The sequence below is a fragment of the Lissotriton vulgaris genome, chromosome 7 (assembly GCF_964263255.1).
Source record: "Lissotriton vulgaris chromosome 7, aLisVul1.2, whole genome shotgun sequence".
NCBI lineage: Eukaryota > Metazoa > Chordata > Amphibia > Caudata > Salamandridae > Lissotriton > Lissotriton vulgaris.
The window spans coordinates 1,653,160,423-1,653,186,041 of NC_141695.1; the positions used below are offsets into that span (position 1 = coordinate 1,653,160,423).

General features: G+C 44.2%; 1 protein-coding gene across 2 annotated transcripts in view; it reads right to left on the minus strand.

The window, feature by feature from the left end:
* The window catches only part of PRELID3B (PRELI domain containing 3B), a 31,432-nt gene extending 12,687 nt beyond the window's left edge, over positions 1 to 18,745 (minus strand). The window contains exons 1-3 of one of the 2 annotated variants that reach the window (XM_086932644.1): positions 18,622 to 18,745; positions 252 to 420; positions 46 to 135 (exon numbers count right to left, since the gene is read on the minus strand). In XM_086932644.1, coding sequence (XP_086788770.1) covers positions 46 to 135; positions 252 to 389 — 228 coding nt within the window. In that variant the 5' untranslated portion in view covers positions 390 to 420; positions 18,622 to 18,745. Of the gene's footprint in view, positions 1 to 45; positions 136 to 251; positions 421 to 9,785; positions 10,111 to 18,621 lie in introns of those variants that run through there. The other variant, XM_086932643.1, reaches the window with a different exon arrangement.
* Between the last annotated feature and the right edge of the window lie 6,874 nt (positions 18,746 to 25,619).

Genomic DNA, 25,619 nt, shown 5'->3' on the forward strand with positions numbered 1-25,619 from the left:
TAGCATGTTCCTTATTCTGTTTTTTAAATGTGTGTCACGACTTACATTAGCCGACTTGAGTTCCATAGTTTTTGCCACAGGATCAACAACTGAATGCTCCTGGATGTAGGTCTTTGTTCTTGTGGCACCAATTAGCTACGAGAGAAAAACCCAATATTATTTACTACATGTGAGAGCATACAAAATTACCCGAAACCTCACGAGGTAGCAATTTCAATACCTGCCCTAATGAATGTCAAAACCATGCTTACCGATTTGACCACAGAGGGCATGCCCCATTCTGTACTCAGCAGCCTGTCGCTGTGCAGCTTTCCTGTGGTGTCTACCTTCCTTTCTAGCACATCAACTCCAACCACACTGGTGTTCATAGGGTTGGGATATTTCTGCATAGCGGCAGTTGTGACGGTCTCCCATGGGTGGCTGTGGGGTGACCCAAAGAAAGTAATCAGTATCCCCAGAGACCAAAGTGCATTTGCAGCCGTTACATTTAAAGTTTCTTAATTAATGATAAAGTAAAATGCAAAACTAAACACATACACAACATTCACAAGCTACCAGGATGCTTGGTGGTGCTTCAGTGCTGAACAGTAGCCCTAAAAGACAGAGTAGCATCTACCAACTAATGGTGTCTGAGATTAGAAGTTAAATTCACTTGACTTCTTTTATTGGAATGTGTGTTCCTGGGAGTAAACAACTAAAAGAACTCTGCGTACCACCTTCCTTGTGAGCAAAATGCACTTGAAGCATGTTTAATGCCTGCTTTAATAACGCGGCTGTGTATCTCCGGAGCGAGAATGAACACCAACTCACCTACATATTTAGGAAAAAAAAAACATTAGCACAGACTACAGGGAAAGCACGAAAATGACCACGAGGAGAGATAGAGCAGTTGTTAGCAGTCATTGTGGTTTTCAGACAATAATGGATCATTTCTTCGCTCACCACGAGAATAAATGGGGCATTCCTGATTTGTAACTAAATCAGTGATTAATTTGAGTCTCCCTACCCTCCACCGCAGTCAGCGTTGTGATTGGTGAGGCGGCGCCCCACCCGGGTCATTTTCTTCATGTATAAGGAACAGGGAGAGCCGGCGGTGTTGCTTGAGGGCAGGGGGGGGGGTGGCTTGCCCATTGTTGTTCATACTGACTGTTCGGGCAGCCAGAGGCTGCCCGAACAGGCAGTATGAACCACAGTGGGCAAGCCACTCCCCCCCCCCCCCCCACCACCCTCGAGCAGGACCGCCCACCCACAACCAGGAACTACTGCTCTCTCGCTGTGCGAGAAGGCAGAAACAAATGGTAGTTATTACCATTTATGTTTCTGCCTTCTCGCACTGCGAGAAAGCAGGGCGGTGGCGCCTAAACGCCCCTATAGAGGAGCCGCCACTGGCAAAACCATTCACATCTATGGGCCTTTAGGGCCATAAAACTAATGTAGTATTACTTAATAGCGATTACCTATTTACTAAATCGATATTAGGTAATATATCTCTAGATCCTTAGCGAATCCCTATGTAGATAGCATTTTGCGATTACCAAATAGCAATTAGGAAAAAAAAAAAAAAAAAAAAAAAAAAAAAAAAAAATCAAAAAATGTCGCTATGTGGTAATCGCAAAATGCTTTTTTGATACATGCAAGAATAGTGTGTGCAACATATAACCACAATTAAATTCCAATATGGCCTTTCTTTTAAAATCCCTACAATCATGTAGAAATTACCGTACAAGCCACGGAAAATCCCTTTTCCCACTAATTTACGTCTAATAGATTTACTTCAAACCACACAGACGATAAGCTAGGCAGGTTCACTCAGTACTTCTGCGACATAGCATCGCACAAAAAAACGCTGCAAGTCAAGTTTTGGAGAAATGTGATTATAAAATAGCAAACGTTCGTCGTTTGGTGAATCAACAAAGCGGTTCTGGCGGCACTCGACAAATAAAAAAAAAATGTTGGCAGCGTCAACGTTTGAATAGCCCTCTTTGCTCACTGGAATGACTCATGGGTCAGCATCGTCACAGTGACTAGTACACAGTGAATCAAGCGCAGAATTCGTGTTCCCTTAAAGGTCAGCACTTTGTTGCTTTGTCAGCAGAGCATCAAAGAAGGGAATACCAGGTTACATGTACACCATTTTAATATGGCCGTCCACAAAATGCTGCTCTTGTCTGACCGAGAGGACACCTACCCAGGGCTGAAGGTGACCTTTCCTTTGTTCCACATTTAAAGCCTCGGGTGAGGTGAACTACGTGTATTGTTTGCTTTTACCCGCTGACGTAAAGATTATTCGCGATAGTTACACAGCCCTGTACTAGCCATAACTCACTGGCAAACAAGACAGACTGGACCCCGCAAGGTCACCTTCTAAGGTGTCACAACCGGCTTGCATTCAGAGAGGAGACACGCCCACAAGAAAAGAGAGTTGCTATGTGACAGGAGTCTACAAACGACATAAAATGTGAACACGGACAGCTGCACTAAGGCCTTTCACAGCTGGATACTTGATCTACCGGTTATTACAGAGTGGCAGACAACACCCTGACAAGGGGACAGGCTTCCCTGGGAACTGTACGTTCTTCCACTCTCCTGAGAGACAGTATGAGGGGAGGACGGAAGGTTGCGTCATCTGAAGCACGAGGGAAGACCTCGGGCGCACTGGGAGTGCACGCGCGGGATCATGGAAAGAACAGCATGGCCCGAGACACCGGACCCGCCTTCCGCATTCCGGCCGTGGCCTCACAAGAGCGACGCCCTGCGGCCACCGATACTTGCACTATGCCGCCCGCAGCTGGTTTCAAGTCACGCGGAAGCTCCACGTGTGAGGAGGGTGTGTGACGGGTCCGACTGGACCTTAAGAGTAGCCATGTGCTGTGCCCGACTTGAACGAGGAAGCTTCAGGAAAGGAAGGCTCATTTATTAGCCTTTACAATTAAATTGGGTTATAGGAGCATACGTTGTTGTCACGCCTAGAAACAACTTGAGTGTTGTAATGCCTTATCGCACAGGTGGTGGAGAAGAAACTGAAAGACAGTTGTGCTTTTCACAATTAACAGGACTGTAGATAGTTCTCGTGGAGGTTGTTGGGCCAGTCGTTCAGGCAACGATTATCAAACGATGTGGGAAATATGAATGTATTGAAACAGAAGCGTGGGACAGGTGGGTTTTAAGGACTTCGGAATTAAAGATGCCTAGCTGCAGTTTTGGAAGCTGGGTGGGAGAAGCGGGGAGGGTGGCTATGGTACCAAGGTGGGAGTACTTTTATTCAGAAAAAGTGTTACCCAAAGCAAGAAAATAATGGACAGATGTACCAAACTAATAAATAAAAATATATAATAAAAATTCGGCCCATTTGCGATCGCTAAAAATGGTTGTAGCATGCACCAAACTTATTTTGAGGAGCGTCAACCTGTTAGACTCTTCACTATTAGAAAGAGGCGTGCCAAGGGAGTACCTTCCTAATAGTGAGTCACAGGAGGATGAAAGATTGTTTTCCACCAAAATTGCATTTACCACCAAATTCAAATTGGTGGTAAGCCAGTCCCAGGGGACCCTTTCCCCTTAGTGATTGACAATGAAAAAGCTTTTTAAGAGCAGGCATAGACCTTTGCCCGCTCATAAAAAAATGAAACTGAAAACTATATTTTTTGTTTAAAAACATCTTGTTTTCCTTTAACTCCTCCCATGCTGGTGACGAACCCCAGCCGTCAGCCCCGCGGTAGGATTTGCTGATGACGGCTGGGGTTCATCACGGCCCGCCCTGTTTTTGTTTACCGCACAGCGGTAAAATCGCGGCTGCAGCGAAAGGGTTAAAGAAAAACTGGCTGCATATATAAAACTTCTTTATTAAATTATTGAAAAATCAGTCACAGACATACTGGTCTTTTGCAATCCATTTGATTTTGCAAACAGTGTCACACTGTTGTACATCAGTGTTGGCAATTTGCAAAACAATGCCAATTGCAGGTCTCAACTATGGAGGGTCATAATTCTGGCCCTATGTCTTCAAGAAATGGTAGGAACTCAGTCCATTTGCTGGCCTAATGATTTGTTTCAATTTGGTGAAAGATCCATTTATGTGAAGGTGAGGGGTATGTCCAAAAGAAAGGTTTATAACCAGTGCATTAAATGGGCAGGCACTGTCTGGTACCGAGTACCTGCACTTCTTTGATTTCAAAGGGAGAGTACTTTTACTTTTCAGCCCTGTTGCAGTACATTTAATGTGAGCACCAGCACTTCTCATGACCAAGCATGTACTATGGATAGTGGGTACCAGCACTTCTACATTTCCCTTTAAACACTCTTTATAACATGTCTTTGCACGGGGACTGCAGAAAAACAGTTAAAATAAATTATCAGTGGATTACAGACAAACGAATACATGGATCCACTAAAAACATCACTACAGCTCATTTATATATTTAAAACGCTTATAAGAGGGTAACTTGGTGCTAGTCGTTTGTACTAGGAACCTGTCTAGTGATAAGCACCGACTGCCAATTATGAATCTGCTATTGCAGCAAACAGCCAGGTTTTCAAAGATCTTCCCAAGAATAAAGAACCCTAGAAAACAGGCGTCCTTCCATTATGACAAAGCAAGGGAATTTCAAAACTTAGGGTGTATTGGCAAAGACAATCGCCAATAGGCAGGCCTCCCTAGACCTCAGAGTGCGCCTTGGTTTATAAAATGAGAAAAATCCCCTCAGCTGGTCTCTGTAGACTTGTTTACTAGACTTAGTGCTTTCAATTTTAGTCGTTGGGCACTTTCATAAGAGATTTTAGCGGCAGAACTAAGTAGAATGTTTTGCAGCAGCCAAAACCAGCAAATATAAAAGCATTCATTTTTTGGATTATTTGAGAATATTAAAAAAAGGAAAATAGTTCTTTTCAGGATCCGCATGCAAATGTTTTTAATTACTTACTTAATGTGATTCTCTATTTGCAGGTTTCAGTCTAACAATATTCCTAATTTTTTCACCTTTGGCTCCAGTACTGGATTAATTCCCATCAATGGTAGCCATAATTCGTAGCTGCAAATATGTGTCAGTCTTAGTGGTAGCAAAATCCCTGTATTTTACACCATTTAAATGGAACCTATTATATGGCACCCAGGTTTACACGTTAACCTTTGGATATTACATAATTATAACAATCATTGGCAAGTCAAGTCAAGTCAAAAGATTTATATAGCGCGCTACATACCCATAGGGTCTCAAGGCGCTTGAGGAGGGGTGGGGAATTACTTGTCGAATATCCAAGTTTTAAGTTGCTTTCTGAATGCTAGGTGGTTCTGAGTAAGGCGAAGGTGAGTAGGAAGAGAGTTCCAAGTTTTAGCTGCCAGGTAGGAGAAGGATCTGCCTCCCATGGTGGTTTTGTTGATGCGAGGTACAGTGGCAAGAGCTTGGTTGGAGGATCGTAGCTGACGGGAGGGGGTGTAGAAGGACAGTCGTGTGTTGAGGCATTCAGGGCCAAGTTCGTAAAGTGCTTTGTGTGCGTGGGTTAGGAGGCAGAAAGTAATCCTCTTATTTACGGGGAGCCAGTGGAGGTTTTTCAGGTGACCAGAGATGTGTTCCTTACGCGGGATGTCTAGTATGAGCCTGGCAGAAGCGTTCTGGATGCGTAGAGGGTGTTTCCGTAGTCCAGGCGGCTAGTGACCAGTGCGTGGGTGACCGTTTTACGAGTTTCGGTGGGGATCCAGCGAAATGTTTTTTTGAGCATGCGAAGAATGTTGAAACAAGATGATGAAACAGCGTTGACTTGTCTGGTCATCGAGAGGGAGGAGTCCAGGATGACGCCCAGGTTCCGTGCGTGGTCTGTCGGGATGGGTGCCTTTCCAAGGGCCTCTGGCCACCAAGAGTCGTCCCAGGCGGAGGGGGAGGTGCCTAAGATGAGGACTTCTGTTGTGTCGGAGTTCAGTTTCAGACGGCTGTGCTTCATCCACTCGGCTACTTCTTTCATTCCTTCGTGTAAGTTGGTTTTGGCGGGGTTAGGGTCTTTGGTGAGTGAGAGGATCAGTTGAGTGTCGTCAGCGTAGGAGATGATGTTGAGGTTGTGTTGGCGAGCGATGGTCGCAAGGGGGCTCATGTATACGTTGAAGAGGGTGGGGCTGAGAGAAGATCCTTGTGGCACGCCACAAATGACTTCAGTGGCCTCTGACTTGAATGGTGGGAGGCGGACTCTCTGGGTTCTTCCGGTGAGGAACGAAGTGATCCATTCCAGTGCTTTTCCTTGGATTCCGACGTTTCTGAGGCGCTGTAGAAGGGTGCTATGACAGACTGTGTCGAAGGCAGCGGAGAGGTCGAGGAGGATGAGGGCGACTGTGTCTCCGTTGTCCAGTAGAGTTCGAATGCCGTCAGTTGCAGCGATGAGTGCGGTCTCAATGCTGTGTTTGGCTCGGAAGCCGGACTGTGAGGAGTCAAGGGATTTGTTGGTTTCGAGGAAGGCGGCGAGTTGGTTGTTGACAGCTTTCTCGATTACTTTGGCCGGGAATGGAAGAAGCGAGATGGGGGCAGTAGTTTTTGAGTTCGGTGGGGTCAGCTGTGGGTTTTTTCAGAAGGGCGCTGAGTTCTGCGTGTTTCCAGCTTTCCGGGAAGGTGGCGGAGTTGAGGGAGCAGTTGATGACATCTCGGAGGTGTGGTGCTATGATGGAGTCTGCTTTGTTGAAGATGTGATGAGGGCATGGATCAGTTGGGGATCCTGAGTGGATGGAGTTCATCAGGCGGATGGTGTCTTCAGTGGAGATTGGGTTCCAGTCGTTGAGGGTGTTCAGGGGGGGTGAAGGTCCTGCAGAAGGTTGGGTGGGTTGGTCTCCGGGTCGGTTGTCGAAGCTGTTGTGGATGTCTGCGATTTTGTTGTGGAAGAAGGAAGCTAGGGAGTCGCATAGGGCTTGGGAAGGGGTGATGTCGTTGGAGTTGGCTGATGGGTTGGTGAATTCTTTGACGATGTTGAATAGTTCCTTGCTGTTGTGGGCGTTGTCGTCTAGTCGGTCTTTGAGTGCGGCTTTCTTGGCAGACCGGATTAGTTGGTGGTGTATGCGGGCGGCATTTTTGAAGGCGTCCCTGGTGCTGGTGTTTGGGTCTTTTTTTCCAGGCCTTCGAGGGAGCGACAGAGTTTCTTCGATTTCTTAAGATCATCGTTGAACCAGGAGGCGTTTTTGCTGCCTGGTTTGCTTTGACGTTTTTTCAACGGGGCTAGGATGTCGGCGCTGTTGGATATCCATTGGGTGAGGTTAGTGGCTGCTTGGTCGGGGTTTGAGGAGTGGACAGGAGGGTTTTGAAGAAGCGATGAGGAGATCTGGTTGATGGTGATTTTGTTCCAGTTTCTTCGCATGGTGGGTTGAGGATGGTTGTAGATTGTGGACTTGTTGTATATGAAGTGAACGCAGCTGTGGTCCGTCCAGTGAAGAGCTGTGATGTGACTGAAGGAGACATGTTTGCTGGAAGTGAAGATAGGGTCTAGTGTGTGGCCAGCAATGTGCGTGGGGGGTGGTGACCAGTTGTTTGAGTCCGAGGTTGGCAAGATTGTCCAGAAGGGTGGTGGTGCTGCCGTCGTTTCTCTTTTCCAGGTGAAAATTGAGGTCTCTCAATAGAATGTAATCCTCGGAGGGGAGGGCGTGTGGAGTGATAACGTCAGTGATGTCGTCACTGAATTGTGCACAGGGTCCTGGACGTCGGTAGAGGAGGGTGCCTCTGAGTGTGGTTTTGGGGTCGATGTGGATCTGGAAGTGGAGGTGTTCGGCGTTGGCGAGGTAGGCGTCAGAGCTGGTTGAGATGCGGATGGAGTTCTTATGGACGATAGCGATGCCTCCTCCTGTTTGCTCAAAGCAAAACTTTATTATTGGGTGAAGCTACCAGACTCAATTGGAAAATAAATAAATAGCTGACACCAAAAATAGTCTCAAAAAGCACACCTCGCCACAGTTATCCTGACACTTAAGAGAACTCCTTTGTGTAAGGATGTGCTCTCTAATGTGCTCTTGGTGACTAGTAATATTCGATCTCATTTTTTTCTTCAATTATATAAATCTTATACCATAAAAACTCAGTTTATAAAATACATTCACAATGTGTAACCTAAGACTAAAACCAGTCCTTCTAAAACTGCACAACAGGTTTATATTATCATTAAAAAAGTATAAGCTCATCTCTCACTGAAGTTAGATATTGGATGAATTAAAAGGTGAATGGCACAGTAACATATCGATGAATGAAGAGCGCTGGCCGAAAGCTCTATAAGTAGGTATTTTAGAAACATAATTTTAGTAACACTAAGAGGCCCTGGATAGACAGACCTAAAAAAAATCTGCAATCTGTGAAACGATTGAAAGAACACCTCCCTACCTCACGCCCCCCCCCCCCCAAAAAAAAACCAGCACGTGCGAGAAAAGGTATCCCTTCCTACCAGACACCCAAACCAAGGGGAAAAAAATGGGTCTGTGTGCGTTCATCATCATGCTGTGGTATTGCTAGTGTACGAACTTGGCAAGTCGACCATCTACAAGACCATAAATAAGCCAAACTTGACGCCTCCATTCATTTTGCTTTACCTCCAGTTCTTACGTGGCCGCACACTAATAGCACAGGCACGCCTTTGTAGGAGGACAGGAACAGGACAGCGAAATCTCAATCTGACCCACATAAGAAGGTTGGCCACAAATTGCACAGGATGAAGAAATAAAAATACGGCTTAAAGTACATTAAAATAATACATATTATTGAGACAGGACATAGCTCCTAGAATCCTACACGTTTGACATCGATGACACTATGTATCGATCGTGGGGAAATACACTACTCCATTACTTTGGGCAGCGGAATATTAACACCTCACCTAATTGAAACGTGGGTGAGAGCATTTACGTAATCTACGGTGAAACCAGCAGACCAAATTTCTAATTCAGCTGACAAAACATTAAACTGTGCGACTCAAAATCAAAAAACAGGAAGCCCAAACCGTTGTGAATAAACGCGTGAAGTAACACTTAAGGTTTGATACACTTCAACTCACAAGAAACGTAAAAGTGTGGGGATTTTGCCTGGAAAACACCAATCAAGCATATTTATTTTGTGGCACAGTACTACATGCAGAAGCCTCAAGGCGCATTGCATTGGCACCGTGTCAGGGTACGTGCACGTACATGTAGGAAAACTAGTTGGGAGAGATTACCCATTACTGCAGAGTAATTTATACAGAACGTTAATATCCTGATCTCGAAAAAAGAATTGCTGAGATTTGCACTCGTGACATTCAGGTTACAGCAGATGTCAGCAGCAGGCTTTTAAGCCACTGAGCTCCAATTGACCCATAACGGCCAACCCACAGACAACTTGATCACAAGGCATTGTGGGCACGATGACCTACGTGGGTGCCCTTCCTTTTAAACGGATCCAACAACCCCCTATCCATAGCGTATCGAGTCTACTTATGTTTACAGTAGAATAAATAATGTAAAATCTACACAGATAACGGCCCAACGGCCGCAACACGCAAACCGATATGTCATGTTTTCATTTAAAATGAGCTAGTTTTCTGAGTCAGCTACTGGTTATTCTAATGGACTCCAGATGTCTACCAGCCTGAACCTCACTCGAGTTCCCCGTGAGGCCTCCTACAGCCAGCCGGAGAGAGCCCCAAGGCTGGGCCGCCTGGTCTCCACTGCGAAGCTGCAGCCCGCGCTCCCCTATACCTTGAAACTCTCCTGCGGCGGCCATGTTACGCCGGGAGAGAGGACCGGCAGACAGACACTCTCCCTCCAGTCAACCGGCTCCCTACTACCCCCTGGGACTTACTCAAAGACGTGCTCGGAGGCCCAGATCTTCATGGCTGGACGGGGGGATGAGAACGCCGCCGCTGCCTCACACTGCAGGCTGGGTCGTCACGAGCCGAAAGACTGGTGCGCAGCGTCACCCGGAGACGGAATGAAATATTCCAGTGACGTCGCGGCGCTCTCAGTGCGTCAGAGCGTACGCCCCTTAAGGGCGCCGTCGGCCTGGAGACATGGAGTGTCCTTGAAGCGAAAGCAATGGGTTGGCGGGCTGCTGTAGTGCAAGAGGGGCGGGAGGGCAAACCAGACGAATGGGAGGCGGAGAGTATTAGTAGGGCAAGTGGACATATGACTTTCTCGAGGACCATCACACAAGTTTCAAGTCTCGTGCTTTTATAGCCATAATCAGTTACCATGCAGTTATGTCAAAGTAATTACCATGTTGTATGACTATCAAGGTTTGTGTATTTCTTTAGTTGAGGTGTGTGACCGCACTGTCCGACAGTGTCGACTTTAAGCTCGTTGCACATTTGCAAAATCATTTGCTACAATATTTGTAGGTATAAAAACGTAATCATGACATAACCGTTACATTACCATGCCAGATTGAATTGTGTTTTCTTGCCATCATTGTCCCAAGAATGATAGGTATTTTCGCTTAGTTTGTCTGAATTGGGAGAGTTTGCTACCTTGCTGCATTTTGTGGACTAGGATGGATGCTTAATTCGATTGCTTACCAGTAGTCTTAACCCCTTGCATGCTCGTGACGGAACCATTCCGTCACAAGCCACAGTGGTGCTGTGCTGGTGACAGAATGGTTCCGTCACGGCCCGGCTGCCGCGCCTGCACGGCGCTGATTTTGCGCCTGCGCTGAGCCTTCTATTAGGCGGGCGGAGCCGTGACGGAACCATTCCGTCACAAGCACAGCGCCACCGCTTCTCGTGACGGAGTAGTTCTGTCATGAGCATGGCGGCGCCCAGCGGCCCCCCTCCCCCCTAGCGCCGCGGCTGAATTACCGCAGAGGCCAAGGGGTTAATTACTCCGAATCCTGGTCTCCGTCAATAGGATCTTATCACTGGAGCACTCATGTGTGTCCCCGTCAGTGGTGTGATATTTATTATACCAGATGAAATCCCAATGTAGTGAGTAGGACTTTATCCGGTGCAATACATTCCATCCATTTACTAGTTTTTGAGAGACAACACGCAGATTTTGGTGCCTATTACATGTCCCCGGCAAAACTAATACTTTTATTGAAGAATGTTTAAAAACGATCACTTTTATTTATTTATTTATTTAAAGAGTTTTATATAGCGCTGGCTAGACCCGGAGGTATCGGAGCGCTTTACATGAGGATCAACAATATAACAGAAAATCAACGATGTAACAGAAAAAGTTCTACAATTACACAATAAATCCCCCAAAAATATGCAATGCAATTAGGAAAGGAGAGAAAGGAGAGAGAAAAGTAGTGGAGGTAGCAGGGGAGGTGGGAAAGGGAGGATAAGGGAAGAGACAATACGGAGGGACGAAAAGAAGACTGTCTAAAGACCGACTGGGTAGGTGATGACCAAGGAGGGAATCCACTGCCCATCTCCCTATAGCTAAACCAGGCAAGCATGAAATGGTAGCACACTTGTTGTAAATAAATAATGACGGAGTGATTCAGCAGTGGTAACTCCGTTTATTTTGACAAGTAAACAGCGTAGAAAACCCGCCCAGCAGTGCCAGGCTCCCCACTCCTTCTAAAGGCTCCGCAACAGAACACTAAGCTCATAGGCACGTGACTCGCGCTGGGCTCGTGTCGACGAGCCCAGCACTAGTCACAAGCCTAGGTAGAGATTAAGCACAATATAAACATAACACATATCCTTTCCTTTGACATAAAACAATGGCAAAAATAAACATAAGTTTGGATACATAACAATTGGATAACTTAAATACCGTAAGATGAAAAAACAGAAATGTGGTAAAATGAGAATCACAAAAACAACAATGATTCATTCTTTAGCAGTGGCAGTAATTACAATTCTACCCACTCCTTTCTTAAACACTTAAACAAAATCGTTTAAATACGCAGGTATCATTTTCTCGCAAACAGGTCTATTCCCCTCTACACCAATAATTTCTCAAGGACGTGACCTCTGTAACTGTGACCCCAGACTCTTATCTTTCTTCTGATATAACGCTACCCTCCGGAGATTGCATGTCTGGCCATTTTGTAATCTGACATAATTACCACACACAGATTTTACCTGAAAAGGTCCCCTGAACTGGTTAACATTTTATGGTTCCCGCTAGGTTTGATCTTAACTAGATCACCCTCAGATATATTTGTTCTGCTAAACGTGACAGTGTGATGGTCCGTTAACAAATCTGGTTTTTGCAGCCATGTCGGAAGCAATTTTGCGCCAGCTAATCTCCCTCTCATAAACTCAAAATGTGTTTTATTCATGTTCTGGTGTATAGTTGTGCGATATGCCCAAAGCATTTCCTTTATCTCCCTCTGGACAGACCAATTGGAAGCCAAAGCAAGTTGCATAGTGCCCTTGACTAATCTATTCACTCTCTCGTATAGGCCATTGCTTTGGGGATTGTAAAGTAAAGTACGCAAGTGTTTCAAGCCTACATGAGCAAAATAATTCTCCATCTCTCTAGACGTGAACTGTGTGCCATTATCTGATAAAGTCATGATAGGAATTCCCTCTCTTCTGAAAATGTCTGTAAGTACTTTGATAGTGGACTGTGCATTAATACTTTTCATGAATGCAACCTCAACCCACCTTGAAGTTGAGTCTACTAGTACCATCGCAAATTTCTCACTCTCCTGTAGTTCATGAAAAATGACCTATAAAGTCAATGCAAACTTTTTTCCATACCCCCTCCTCAGATACCACCTGTCCACAAGAATGGATATTTGCTCCTACTTGAAGCCTCTTCTCAGACTCCCTACATGGCTCACAGCGTTCTACCCAAGACCTAACCTGGGAGTCTATACCCGGCCACTAAAAATTCTCTTTGAGGCGTCTAGCAGTGAGGGTCTGGCTCAAATGACCCTCATGAGCCAAGCCAATGATGCAAGGCCTAAGGGATTCTGGTGGAATATACTTCTCGCCTCTTACTAAAATGAAATCCCCGTGCATTGAAATTTTATCTTGTAGTTGGACATAAGGTCTAAGATTGGGTGACACTGTGCTTTGTCTGGACACACCTTCCCTACACACCCTAACTAAATTTCCCATGAGCTGGTCTTCCTTCATGGCTTGTATCCACTCGTCTTTTGAAATTGATTTAGAAAGATCCTCCGTAAGGTCTTCCAAATAAGCAACTACATTCTCAGTTACTAACTCCTCTGGTTTAACCTTTGTATCTGGCAGCCTCGATAAACAATCTGCAACACTATTACACCAGCCAGGTACATATTCAGCTTTGCACGTGAAGTCTTGAACACTGACCGCCAATCTGGCCAGTCTGCCTGAACAATTTTTGATGCCGCCAGGAGCCAACACCTTAAATAGAGGTTTGTGGTCGGTCCTGAGTGTGAATTGGACCCCAAAATAACAAATTAGAGAGACAGGGAAACTCAGGAACACTCTCTTGATCCCCGGTTTAATGCAAGTAAACAAGATAAGAGAGGTTGAAGTATCAAAAAAGCCACATAGATGGAGCGAAACAACTAGTGGAACTCACACCCTATTTGGGTGGAGAAGAAAGCCCTCACACACCGACCTAGTCAGTGTCATGCTTCATCATTGGGCCCCATGGAAGAGGCCGAGTGCCTCTTCGATGTGCTGCGACGCCAGACACACTGCGGAGCTGGTTGTGTGAAATGGGCGTGTTGTGAGGTAAATTAAAGGTAAAAAGTGTCTAAAGGGTATCTACAAAAAAGTTTAATGAATGATCCCTAGGACACAGTTAAAAGGTGTATGTGTCTGAATTTAGTGCCACAGGTAATGGATGGTTAATTCAGAACTTAATCAGTCAACATGTTTCAGCCTTAAGGGTAGTTTCAATTTACCTAGGCATTTGTCAGGACGGAAATAAACCCCAGCGGTATGGACTCTCTAATCGTCCACCCTGACCTGGGGATGTGAAAGTGAAAAATTAATAAAAAAGTGATAAAGTGCATCAAAAAGGGTGGAAGAGCGGGATGCTCATTCCAAAAATACCCCTAGTTATGGAGTGTATCAGCACCTGTGGAGCGAAAAGACAAAAACAGACACAGAAGACATACAAACAATTAGTTGCAAATATGTGCCATTACGTTTTTGTCCATGGTGCTCCATAGTTGTGGCATCAATGTGTTCCCAAATACTGTGAATTGGACCACCCCACAAATAAACTCTGAAATACCTTGTTGCCCATGCAGCCGCCAACGCCTCTCGCTCGATGACAGAATCATTTCTCTCACTCGCAGTCGAAGAACGAGATGCGAAAGCAACTGTGTTTAACTGACCAGCACGTTTTTGCGTTAAGACAGCCCCAATGCCCACAGAGCTTGCATCCACAGTCAGAATCGTAGGTAAGGAATGTACAAAACTAGAAAGGATATTAGCATTCACAATATTTTCCTTAATTAAGTTAAAAGCATCTCTTTGTGCAGTTCCCCATGTAAACATTTTCCCTTTCCTCAAGATATCCCTTAATGGTTCAACCTTCTCTGCAACATTTTTTACGAATTTTGCATAGTATTCCACCATGCCCATAAACAATTGCAGTTTTTCTTTATCATTTGGCTCTGCCACATTGAGTATTGCACTAACAAGATCTTGTTTAGGTTGGATTCCATTCCCAGTAACATGGTATCCTAGATAGTCTACTTCTATGGCTGCAGAAACTCATTTGTCCCTACGTAACGTTAGGCCAGCTTTAGCTAGACATGACAAAACTTTATCTAAGATGTGATTGTGATCGTTGGAATCTAGCCGTAGATTAAAATGTCATCTTGGAAAAAGACTACACGTTCAATATTCTTGAGGATGTCCGTAATGATCCTTTGACAAGTGCTTGCGGCTGAACATAGTCCAAAAGGTAGCCTTTTGAACTGGTAGGTGCCCTCAGGGGTGATGAATGAAGTGTATTCTTTTGAATCCTGGTGAAGTTTGATTTGATGGTAAGCGCTTCGTAAGTCGAGCTTTGAAAACACCTTCCCACCACCCAACCCTAAAACGATCTCATTGATGTTGGGCAGAAGGAAATTGTCCATTATTACTGCCTTGTTTAAGCTTCTCATGTCCACACAGAAGCGCAAAGATCCATCCTGTTTCTGTGTGATGACAACTGGAGATAACCATTGTGTTGCTTCTACCGGCTCAATAATATCATCATCAAGCATTTGTTGGATAATTTTCCTCACCTCAACCCTAGTAGACAAAGGTATTTTACGTGCAACATGTTTGACAGGTACAACATTCTTTTTAATCATAATAATATGTTGATACCCTAATGCCTCTCCCAACACTGTATTGAACACTTTCCCATGTTTGCTCAAAATAGTTTCTAAATCGCAATCATCACCGTCAACGCACATGACTGGTGGATCAGCCCTGGGGTCTACTCTAATATTTAAATCATACTGGTGTAACCAACCTGAAATGGCAGGACCATGAGGTGAAACATAGATTTTGCCACGGGTAACTCTTCCTTTGAATGTAATACATGCTTCAAAATAACCTAATACTCCAATGCTTGCCCCTTGATAACCTTTCAAAATGACGTCTGATGTAGTTAACTTGTCTGTACTGCAAGAAGTATCATACAATTTCTTGGGAATGATTGTGTATAATGAGCCCGTATCCACCATAAGCAATAGGGTTTTCCCATTTACATCGAAATCTGCTTTTGGGCGGGATAAGACAATATTGTCAGTGTTTCTAAGGTCATTCTCAGATACAATCATCATGGCTTCTGCCTCATCAGGTGTGTCACACTCTATCATTGCAATTTTCTTTATTGTACTTGTCCTACACATACGTGCAAAGTGGCCCTTTCTCCCGCATTTTAAGCACTCTTTTGTCAAGGCAAAACAATTCTTGGGATCTGCCAAATGGAAAGGACTACCGCACATATTGCATGAGCGTGTGTTTTGTTTATACCTATTTGACATTGTGGGTCTGATATATGAAGTGGTACCTCTATTACCTGGCTTAGTTTGTAAACTTTGTGCATGTTTCTTGCGTATGGGATTTACTGTCACGCTAGAGTCAATTTGTACTGCTGAAACATCAGAAGAGTTACCTTGTTGAATTGTTTTCAACTCTTTCATGCACCTATCACTTTCTTCTGCCACTTTTGCTATGGTGATAGCCTCAGTAATTGAGGGATTCTTTGCAGCCCATAACTTCTCCTGAGTCTTTTTACTATAACACTGAACATTTAACTGATCCCTAATCATTTTGTCTTGCATGTTACCAAATTGGCATTTCATAGACAATTCCCTTAACCTTGAAACAAACTCGTCAATGGATTCATTCTGTTTCTGTGGTTGAGTATAGAACTTGTGCCTTCGCATTACAATATTTTCCTGTTTTGCAAACCTAGTATATAATCTAAAGAAGGCATCTTAGTAAATGTCATCAAATCTCGACTGGTGGAGGTGGTAAATATTTAACAATTCTTTGACCCTCCTTTCCTAATGCTCCTCATAATAATGCCTTCTTTCTAGCAGCAGAAAATGTAGTGCCATCTAAGGCTACAATGTAACTTCGAATGCCTCACACCAGTCATCCCAATCCATAGAAGGCTCCCCTGGAACAACTAAAAACTGGACTGGCGCTTGAATTGCATTATTAATTATAAACCAAAAGCGGCACCAATATTGCCACACTGCTTGAATAATGGATCACGGGTGATCGCTTGAATCACTGAATAAAACAGTAATTCTCAAAGAATCTTATTTCAGAATGAATTAATTTTGTTTTATTTTTTACTTAATGCATGTATCAAATCAATGTGCACCTTTTTTCTTTTTTCAAATAGAACACATTTCTTTAGTTCCACATAATAGATCACAATGAACACGACTTAAACAAGAGACAAGAATAATGTAATGTTTTCACAAAAATCACGACTTGCATTCAACATTCATACCACACAACATATCATATCTACATACATTACAGTTTTTTACAAATATTTACAATATCACAATTTGAAAAACAAACAAAGCATTGGAAATGAGCAAGTAAACAATGTTGGTATGTTTCCGAGTTAATCAAGGGTTCCTAATGCTGAGTAGAAGAGGTCTACGCGTTTCGATAACCCCTGGTTATGGGGAAATCTCATCAGGACCATATGCCTCTCCGTTGCTGGCTTCACTTTTGTGGTTGTAAATAGTCTTACGCCTGCTGTGGCTGTGTTATTAACTGGAAATTCAGGTGGAAGTGGAAATTGTTGATTGTTAGCGCGGGGAGTTCACGGGTGTTTGTGTCCGCATGAAGCAATGTTGCGGCGTGCTCCAGTCTCCTGTTTGGGTTGTGTCCGCTGTATTAATCGGGGGGTCCGCGCTCTTCGGTCCCCCCGGAGACCGAAGAGCGCGGACCCCCCGATTAATACAGCGGACACAACCCAAACAGGAGACCGGAGCACGCCGCAACATTGCTTCATGCGGACACAAACACCCGTGAACTCCCCGCGCTAAAAATCAACAATTTCCACTTCCACCTGAATTTCCAGTTAATAACACAGCCACAGCAGGCGTAAGACTATTTACAACCACAAAAGTGAAGCCAGCAACGGAGAGGCATATGGTCCTGATGAGATTTCCCCATAACCAGGGGTTATCGAAACGCGTAGACCTCTTCTACTCAGCATTAGGAACCCTTGATTAACTCGGAAACATACCAACATTGTTTACTTGCTCATTTCCAATGCTTTGTTTGTTTTTCAAATTGTGATATTGTAAATATTTGTAAAAAACTGTAATGTATGTAGATATGATATGTTGTGTGGTATGAATGTTGAATGCAAGTCGTGATTTTTGTGAAAACATTACATTATTCTTGTCTCTTGTTTAAGTCGTGTTCATTGTGATCTATTATGTGGAACTAAAGAAATGTTTTCTATTTGAAAAAAGAAAAAAGGTGCACATTGATTTGATACATGCATTAAGTAAAAAATAAAACAAAATTGATTCATTCTGAAATAAGATTCTTTGAGAATTACTGTTTTATTCAGTGATTCAAGCGATCACCCGTGATCCATTATTCAAGCAGTGTGGCAATATTGGTGCCGCTTTTGGTTTATAATTGTTCTGGTGAGGCTTGTCCTTATTGCCAGTGAGCCCAGACCCTGTTTTTGGTGTTGAATTGCATTATTGACATTCATTTTAAATGACACTATATAAGGTGATACACGTAGTATTGTGTGTGTATCACAGCCTTAGAGAATGTGGCACTCTTGATGACAGTGTGTGTATCACAGTTCTCAGAATATGACACTCTTGATGACAGTGTGTGTGTATCACAGTTGTCAAATAGATATAATAGAGTCTAGTTGAGGTTGAAGATGCACCGATACAAAGCACAATGAATGGTTAATTTATCCCTCAGCAGAAAGTAGCCATCAATTTTCTTAAAGTATGCAGAAATTCCCTTAATTTCCTCGCAGCAGAGCTTTAGTTTCCACTTGTGGGCCCACTAATTGTGCTTCGCCGCTTTAAGCAATGGCCTTGAGTGAATTGCCCTTTAATTCAGTTCAAAAGCGGTGGGGGCGCTGTATCGTGTTATTCATATTTCATTCCTCAGGCGGAGAGATCGTATCTCTGTTGCCGGCGCCTACGCATAAATTTGAGCCTCTGTGCATTGCAGTGTGCTGCAGTAAGGTTCTGTCTTTCTCGGCTTTAAATATTTTAAATAACGTACCTTGTCCTCACAAGAGTGTCGCTTCCACTCTGTACCTGACTCTTGTGATCGGCACGCTGTCGGGTTTCCGTTGAGCTGCTAATTTCTTTCGAGTTCTCGTCCGTTGTCGGGAGATTTAGGCAAACGGACTTCGGCAGACAATCACCTCCTCTTCCCCTTTTCAGGAATGAGCTCTACATTGCGTGGGCCAAGTCGTTGTAAATAAATAATGACGTAGTGATTCAGCAGTGGTAGCTCCATTTATTTTGACGAGTAAACTGCGTAGAAAACCCGACCAGCAGTGCCAGGCTCCCCACTCCTTCTAACGGCTCCGTGACAGCTCATAGGCACGAGAACATGCCGACACGAACCCAGCGCGAGTCACGAGCCTAGGTAGAGATTAAGCACAATATAAACATCAGGATCAGTAATCACCAAGCATTGGAAATGCAATAGGTCTCGGATTTATTTGAGTTAGAGCTAATGGCATTGTAAATTGCAATGTCTTTTAGCCATGTATTATGGAGTGTATGCATGTGGTGTGTAATGGAATTATGTGGTTTGGATTGGAATTGTTCACTCTGCACTCTCACACACTCACCACTCTGCACTCACCACTCACTACTCTGCACTCACCACTCACTACTCTGCACTCACCACTCACTACTCTGCACTCACCACACACCACTCTGCACTCACCACTCTGCACGCACTACTCACTACTCTGCACTCACTACTCACTACTCTGCACTCACTACTCTGCACTCACTACTCTGCACTCACCACTCACTACTCTGCACTCACCACTCACTACTCTGCACTCACCACTCACCACTCTGCACTCACCACTCACCACTCTGCACTCACCACTCCCAACTCTGCACTCACCACTCACCACTCTGCACTCACCACTCTGCACTCACTACTCTGCACTCACTTCTCTGCACTCACTACTCACTACTCTGCACTCACTACTCTGCACTCACCACTCTGCACTCACTACTCACTACTCTGCACTCACTACTCACTACTCTGCACTCACTACTCTGCACTCACTACTCTGCACTCACTACTTTGCACTCACTACTCTGCACTCACTACTCACTACTCTGCACTCACTACTCTGCACTCACTACTCACTACTCTGCACTCACCACTCTGCACTCACCACTCTGCACTCACTACTCACTACTCTGCACTCACTACTCACTTCTCTGCACTCACTACTCTGCACTCACTACTCTGCACTCACTACTTTGCACTCACTACTCTGCACTCACTACTCACTACTCTGCACTCACTACTCTGCACTCACTACTCACTACTCTGCACTCACTACTCTGCACTCACTACTCTGCACTCACTACTCACTACTCTGCACTCACTACTCTGCACTCACTACTCTGCACTCACTACTCACTACTCTGCACTCACTACTCACTACTCTGCACTCACTACTCTGCACTCACTACTCACTACTCTGCACTCACTACTCACTACTCTGCACTCACTACTCTGCACTCACCACTCTGCACTCACCACTCTGCACTCACCACTCTGCACTCACTACTCTGCACTCACCACTCTGCACTCACTACTCTGCACTCACTACTCACTACTCTGCACTCACTACTCACTACTCTGCACTCACTACTCACTACTCTGCACTCACTACTCTGCACTCACTACTCTGCACTCACTACTCACTACTCTGCACTCACTACTCACTACTCTGCACCCACTACTCTGCACTCACTACTCTGCACTCACTACTCACTACTCACTACTCACCACTCTGCACTCACCACTCTGCACTCACCACTCTGCACTCACCACTCACTACTCACCACTCACTACTCACCACTCTGCACTCACTACTCTGCACTCACCACTCTGCACTCACCACTCTGCACTCACCACTCTGCACTCACCACTCTGCACTCACCACTCACTACTCACCACTCACTACTCACCACTCTGCACTCACTACTCACTACTCTGAAAGCAGGCAAGGCTACTGATTAATTTTACACTGGTCACGGTTAACACTCTTTTCTAGAAGAGAATAGACACGTTTATCTTGGTGGGTTGAATTAAAAAAAACACATGGTGTCCAATAAAGAATAGGTGATCAGTAACGTGCATGCTCAGAGAGCAGACTGTACTGAATGTTCTGTGTACATTAGCAGAATCCTTCAAAGCACATCTGACATCATTCTTTGCTCCCGCCATTCCGGTACTTTACACTGCAAACACTCCTGCAAGTCCATGCAATTAGAGGACATAACATTCTGAACAAGCACCTACCTCTCAGTGCCCTCACTGCCTTGCGAAACTTCGCGATGCCGGCCAGGAAGAGAGCAGTGATCGGCGCGCGGCGGGCACGCTGGCGCCGTGAGCGTGCGCGCGACTGAATCCGCGCGTGGCCAGCACTTGTCGCACCTCTCCCATTGAGAATGCTGGGCGCGTGCCCAGCTCTTGTCTCCTTTTGTCGGCTTTGGAGACTGAAACGATTGCAATAATTCTCTGCCGAGAACACGCTTTCAGCGCGTCTCTAGGCCGAGACCTAACAAGAGGGCAAGGCGGGGGAAGATGGCGGCCGGCTGAGACGCTTGGTCGCGAGCTCCGACAAGACTCCAGGGTAACGAATCTAAAAAAGGCTTCTCAATGCAGAATTAGCTGAATAAGGATGTGTTAATAATAATCTACTAAACGCTAACACGCCTTGCTGACACGTTCACGGAAAACCCTTTCCCCAGCAGACGAGTAGACAGAGCCCGCTTACCTGACCGGCGAGAGCGGTGAGGCGCGGGCGGCGGCGACGGCAGTTTTTGGCAGCGGCAGCATTTCCAGGCTCGGGCTGTTACGCCCCTCACTTCGGCTGACCGTTGACCTGCTGAGAGATACCTTCGGAGACTTGCATGACGGGGTGGGTCGAAGCTGTAGTGCGGAGAAGTTTGGACCCGGCGGCCAACTTCACAAGCAGCGACGGGCTGTGGGAGAGAGTGCGAGAGGCTGCCCGGGGCTACAGGAAGAAACTCGGCAAGATCAATTTCTCCTTCCGGGGTAAGAGCAGCAGAGACTGCAACCCTGCAGTGTGTGTTTGTGTAGATGGGGCGGTGCAGGCACGGGAGACTCAGAGAAGGCTCAACAAGGCAATAGCAACAAGGTAACCAGCGCAGGGTTTTGGGAAAGAGAGGAAAGCTCTAACTTGCACGAAAATCGATTGGCTTCACTAGGAGAAAAGCGCAACGAGAGACATTGTGAGACTGTTATAAATATAAAATCGCCGATAATTCCTTGCTGGATGAATGAAAGGAGTGGTGAAAATCTCTCCCCTAAGGAAGCATTCGAAGAAGGGGGACATACACACAGCAGGCAGCAAAGCGGAACTGAGGCAGAGGCAGCAAAGGCTGAATTAGAAAATCAAGAAAAAAAAGATCTGTTATCACAAAATTCAGGGAAAACGGATAACAATTACACTACTTCACCGCTGGGAAAAGACAAATTTGCCAAAGATAAAAAAGAAAAAGGTCCCCCACATTTCCCTTATTCCACAAGATCTAGAGCGAAGAAGATACAAGTAGCAGGAGCTTTGTTTTCTGTGTTAGGGAGATCGGAAGAGGGAGGAGCAAGGTCTGCATACTGCCTCAGAAATCAAAACCTAGGTAAACAGAGCCTTTTACAGCCTACAAAAAGGTGTATGACCCCGAAAAGCACAAAGAAAAATGTGAAACATCCCCCACGCTTAGAGGAATTAACAGAGAATATAAAAAGCAGAGGGCCTAGAAAAAACAAAGACCAGAAAATCAAGATTACACCTTCTCTAAGATCATACTTCAAGGTACAACAAGTAGTACAAGCAAGAGGAGGGGGTCACTGTCTTGAAATTAATACGACTGACGTAACAAACACAGCAATCATAGCGGGCACGGCGCCCCTGCAAGTATCAGTACCAGTATCAGACAATCAGTGTGTCAGCCCAGTTTCCGAAGAAGAAGTGGTGGTGTTTACAGACAAAGAGACATCAGTGAGAGCAGATATGCAGTCATCTCCAGCTCCAGCTCCAGCTCCAGTTCCAAATATAAATGTAACTCTCCCAGTGAAACAATCAATACTCCCAAACGAGTCTCCTCAACCAATACATTTACCACAAGCAGGTTCAATGACCACATCGCGAGTTGAAAATGATCAAGAAATCGACTTAGAGTTTCAAGAGGATGAACCAGAACCAGAACAAGAACAAATGGAGTATATAGCTAAAAATAAGACAGAAAAAATCCTGGAGGTTTGCCTGGACAAAATGATGGAAAAGATAACGGGGGAAATGAGAGAAAAATTCTCAATTTCAGAAGGAAACCAGAACAAAATACAGGAAGTCGTTGAAAGTCTTGACCAGAAACTAAATGATTTAGGGGTCAGAGTCACAGCGGTCGAAAATGAGCTCGGCTCCTTAAGCAAAAAAATAGACACAAACCAAAGAGAAATAAGACATCTAAAAGACAGTGAGAAAGCCATTAAGGAGAAACTAGAATCTTTGGAAAATCAAGGAAAAAGGAACAACATTAGAGTACTGAATGTCCCTGAAAACTCAGAGGGATCTGATATCAAGGCCTACGTTATATCTCTCCTAGAAGAATTCCTCCCCTGGACGAAAGACTGTGACTTGGCAGCAGACATTCAACGAGCCCACAGAGATCCATTCAGAAAGAGTAAGGAGAGAAAAACTCAGAGAAAAATCTTGGTAAATTTCAGAACCTATTCTCTGAAGGAAAAAATATTGAGTGAGGGTCTAAAGATTGGGAATTTCAATAAAGAAAATTGGTCATTTCGTATACGTTCAGACATTTGTAAAGCCACGCAAGACAGGCAATGGGAGCTGGGACAATATATGCAGGAACTTAAAGCTCTGGGAGCAAGTGTACAACTGAAATTTCCCGCCTTCCTAAGAATAATGTGGCGAAATAAAATGCACAATCTAAGGGAGCCAAAAGAGGTAGAAAACCTTATTCAATTGATAAAAGACCAAATCGAGATCGACAAATTAAACAGGGAATAATGCAGCAAGGAAGGATTAGTAGGAACTAACTTACTTTTACTAAAAAGTGTAAGAAGGAATTAGGAAATTGGGAAAACGGAAATACATATATATGTACAAAACACAAAACAGGACAGGACAGAGCTTTAATAAGTAGGATATATACTGGGAAGCACATACGTAATAAAGAACAAAAGAAAAGAATACCTGGAGAATCAGAGCACGAAATCAGGTGTAATAACACCTGAAAGAAAAAAAGGGAGGCTTCCCCAGGGAGGGAATCTCAAGTAACATTCAAACACAAAAATGCTAATTTGTAAATACACACGGGTGGGGAGCAAGGTAGGGAAAAAAGAAAAAAAATCCTCAAAATTGGAATACAAAAGGAATAGTAAGGGAGTTAACGGCTGCCTCAATCGAAATAACAACTTAAGATGATAAAAGAGAAATCAATAAAAATTCTAACATGGAATGTTAATGGGCTTAGAACCCCCTCAAGAAGAAGAAGGATTGTGGAATACCTGAAAGAAATAGAAAGTGAAATTATCATTTTGCAAGAAACACATTTAATAAATGCAGAGTGGACTCAACTGGTAAAAAATCTTTATTGGATTGGATCAAGCGTACATACAACACAAGAGTGCAACATAAAGGGGGTAGCAATCATCATAAAAAAATCCCTCAATGCCAAAATAGAATCTAATGAAGTAGATAGCAATGGTAGATGGGCAATTGCTAAAGTCAGAATTGAAGTCTGCATCCTTACAATTGTGGGATATTATGGCCCAAACAGGGACGACCCAGCGCCCCTAAAAAACTGTACTCTGAACTTCTAACATTTCCACCCCCGATAGTTATGGGAGGAGATTTCAATATTATAGAGGATCCTAAAACAGACAGAATGCCTCCAACTAAACAAGGGAATCTACCAAAAATGAGGGAATGGCTAGGGATCTACAAAAAAGATTTAATTCTGGAAGACATGTGGAAGTTAAAAGGTGTAAAAAACTATCCGTACACCTACCATAACAAAAAATTAGGACACAAATCGAGAATAGATTTCTTTTTAATGAACAAATCTTTGCGAGCTAATGTAAAAAGTATTGAACACCTAGCTGCGCACTTATCAGACCACTCTGCGGTACAGTTAACCATAACACTTCCACAGCCACAGTTAGTCAATAGGTGGACAGTTGACCGATCAATCCTTAGAGATGAACAAAGTGTGGAGCAACTCATAATAACTTCCCTTCAATACTTTGAAGATAATGCTATCGGGACATCAAAAAGAGTAATGTGGGATGCCTATAAAGCGGTAATAAGAGGTAAACTGCTCAGCTTGGGAGCACACAAACATAAAACAAAAAAAATGGATATAAAGAAATTGGAACTGGAAATTAAGGAAGTAGAACTACAGCTTCAGTGCGACACAACTCAAGAATCGAGGAAATACCTAGAAGAAAAGCATCGCAATTCGAAAGACAATCTGACGGATTACCTGGAGAACATAGTCAAAGAAAAATGGGAGAATAGCAAATTAGCAAATCATGAATATGGAGAAGGTTGCGGGAAAATGCTAGCCTGGAAAATGAAAACGGATCAGACTAGAAATAACATACTAAGCATTCACATCCAAGATCAATCAACCACCTGCTCAGTTGATGTCTCAATAAGGCAAGAATTCTCGAAATTTTTCACCTCAATATACAAAGAAGACATAAATCCTTCAGATGATGATATAAAGAACTATTTAGAGAATATTCCCCTTCCAAGCCTAACAGAGGAAGAAGTGAATCTCTTGAACTCCGAAATAACACCAGAAGAAGTAAGAAATGCCATAGGTAACCTAAAGAGAGGAACAGCAGCGGGGCCAGATGCGCTGCCCAATGAATTTTACATCGCATTAAAAGAAACATTAATTGATCACCTAACAGAAATAATGAATAAGACTTATTTGTGTCACAAAATGATACCTGACTCA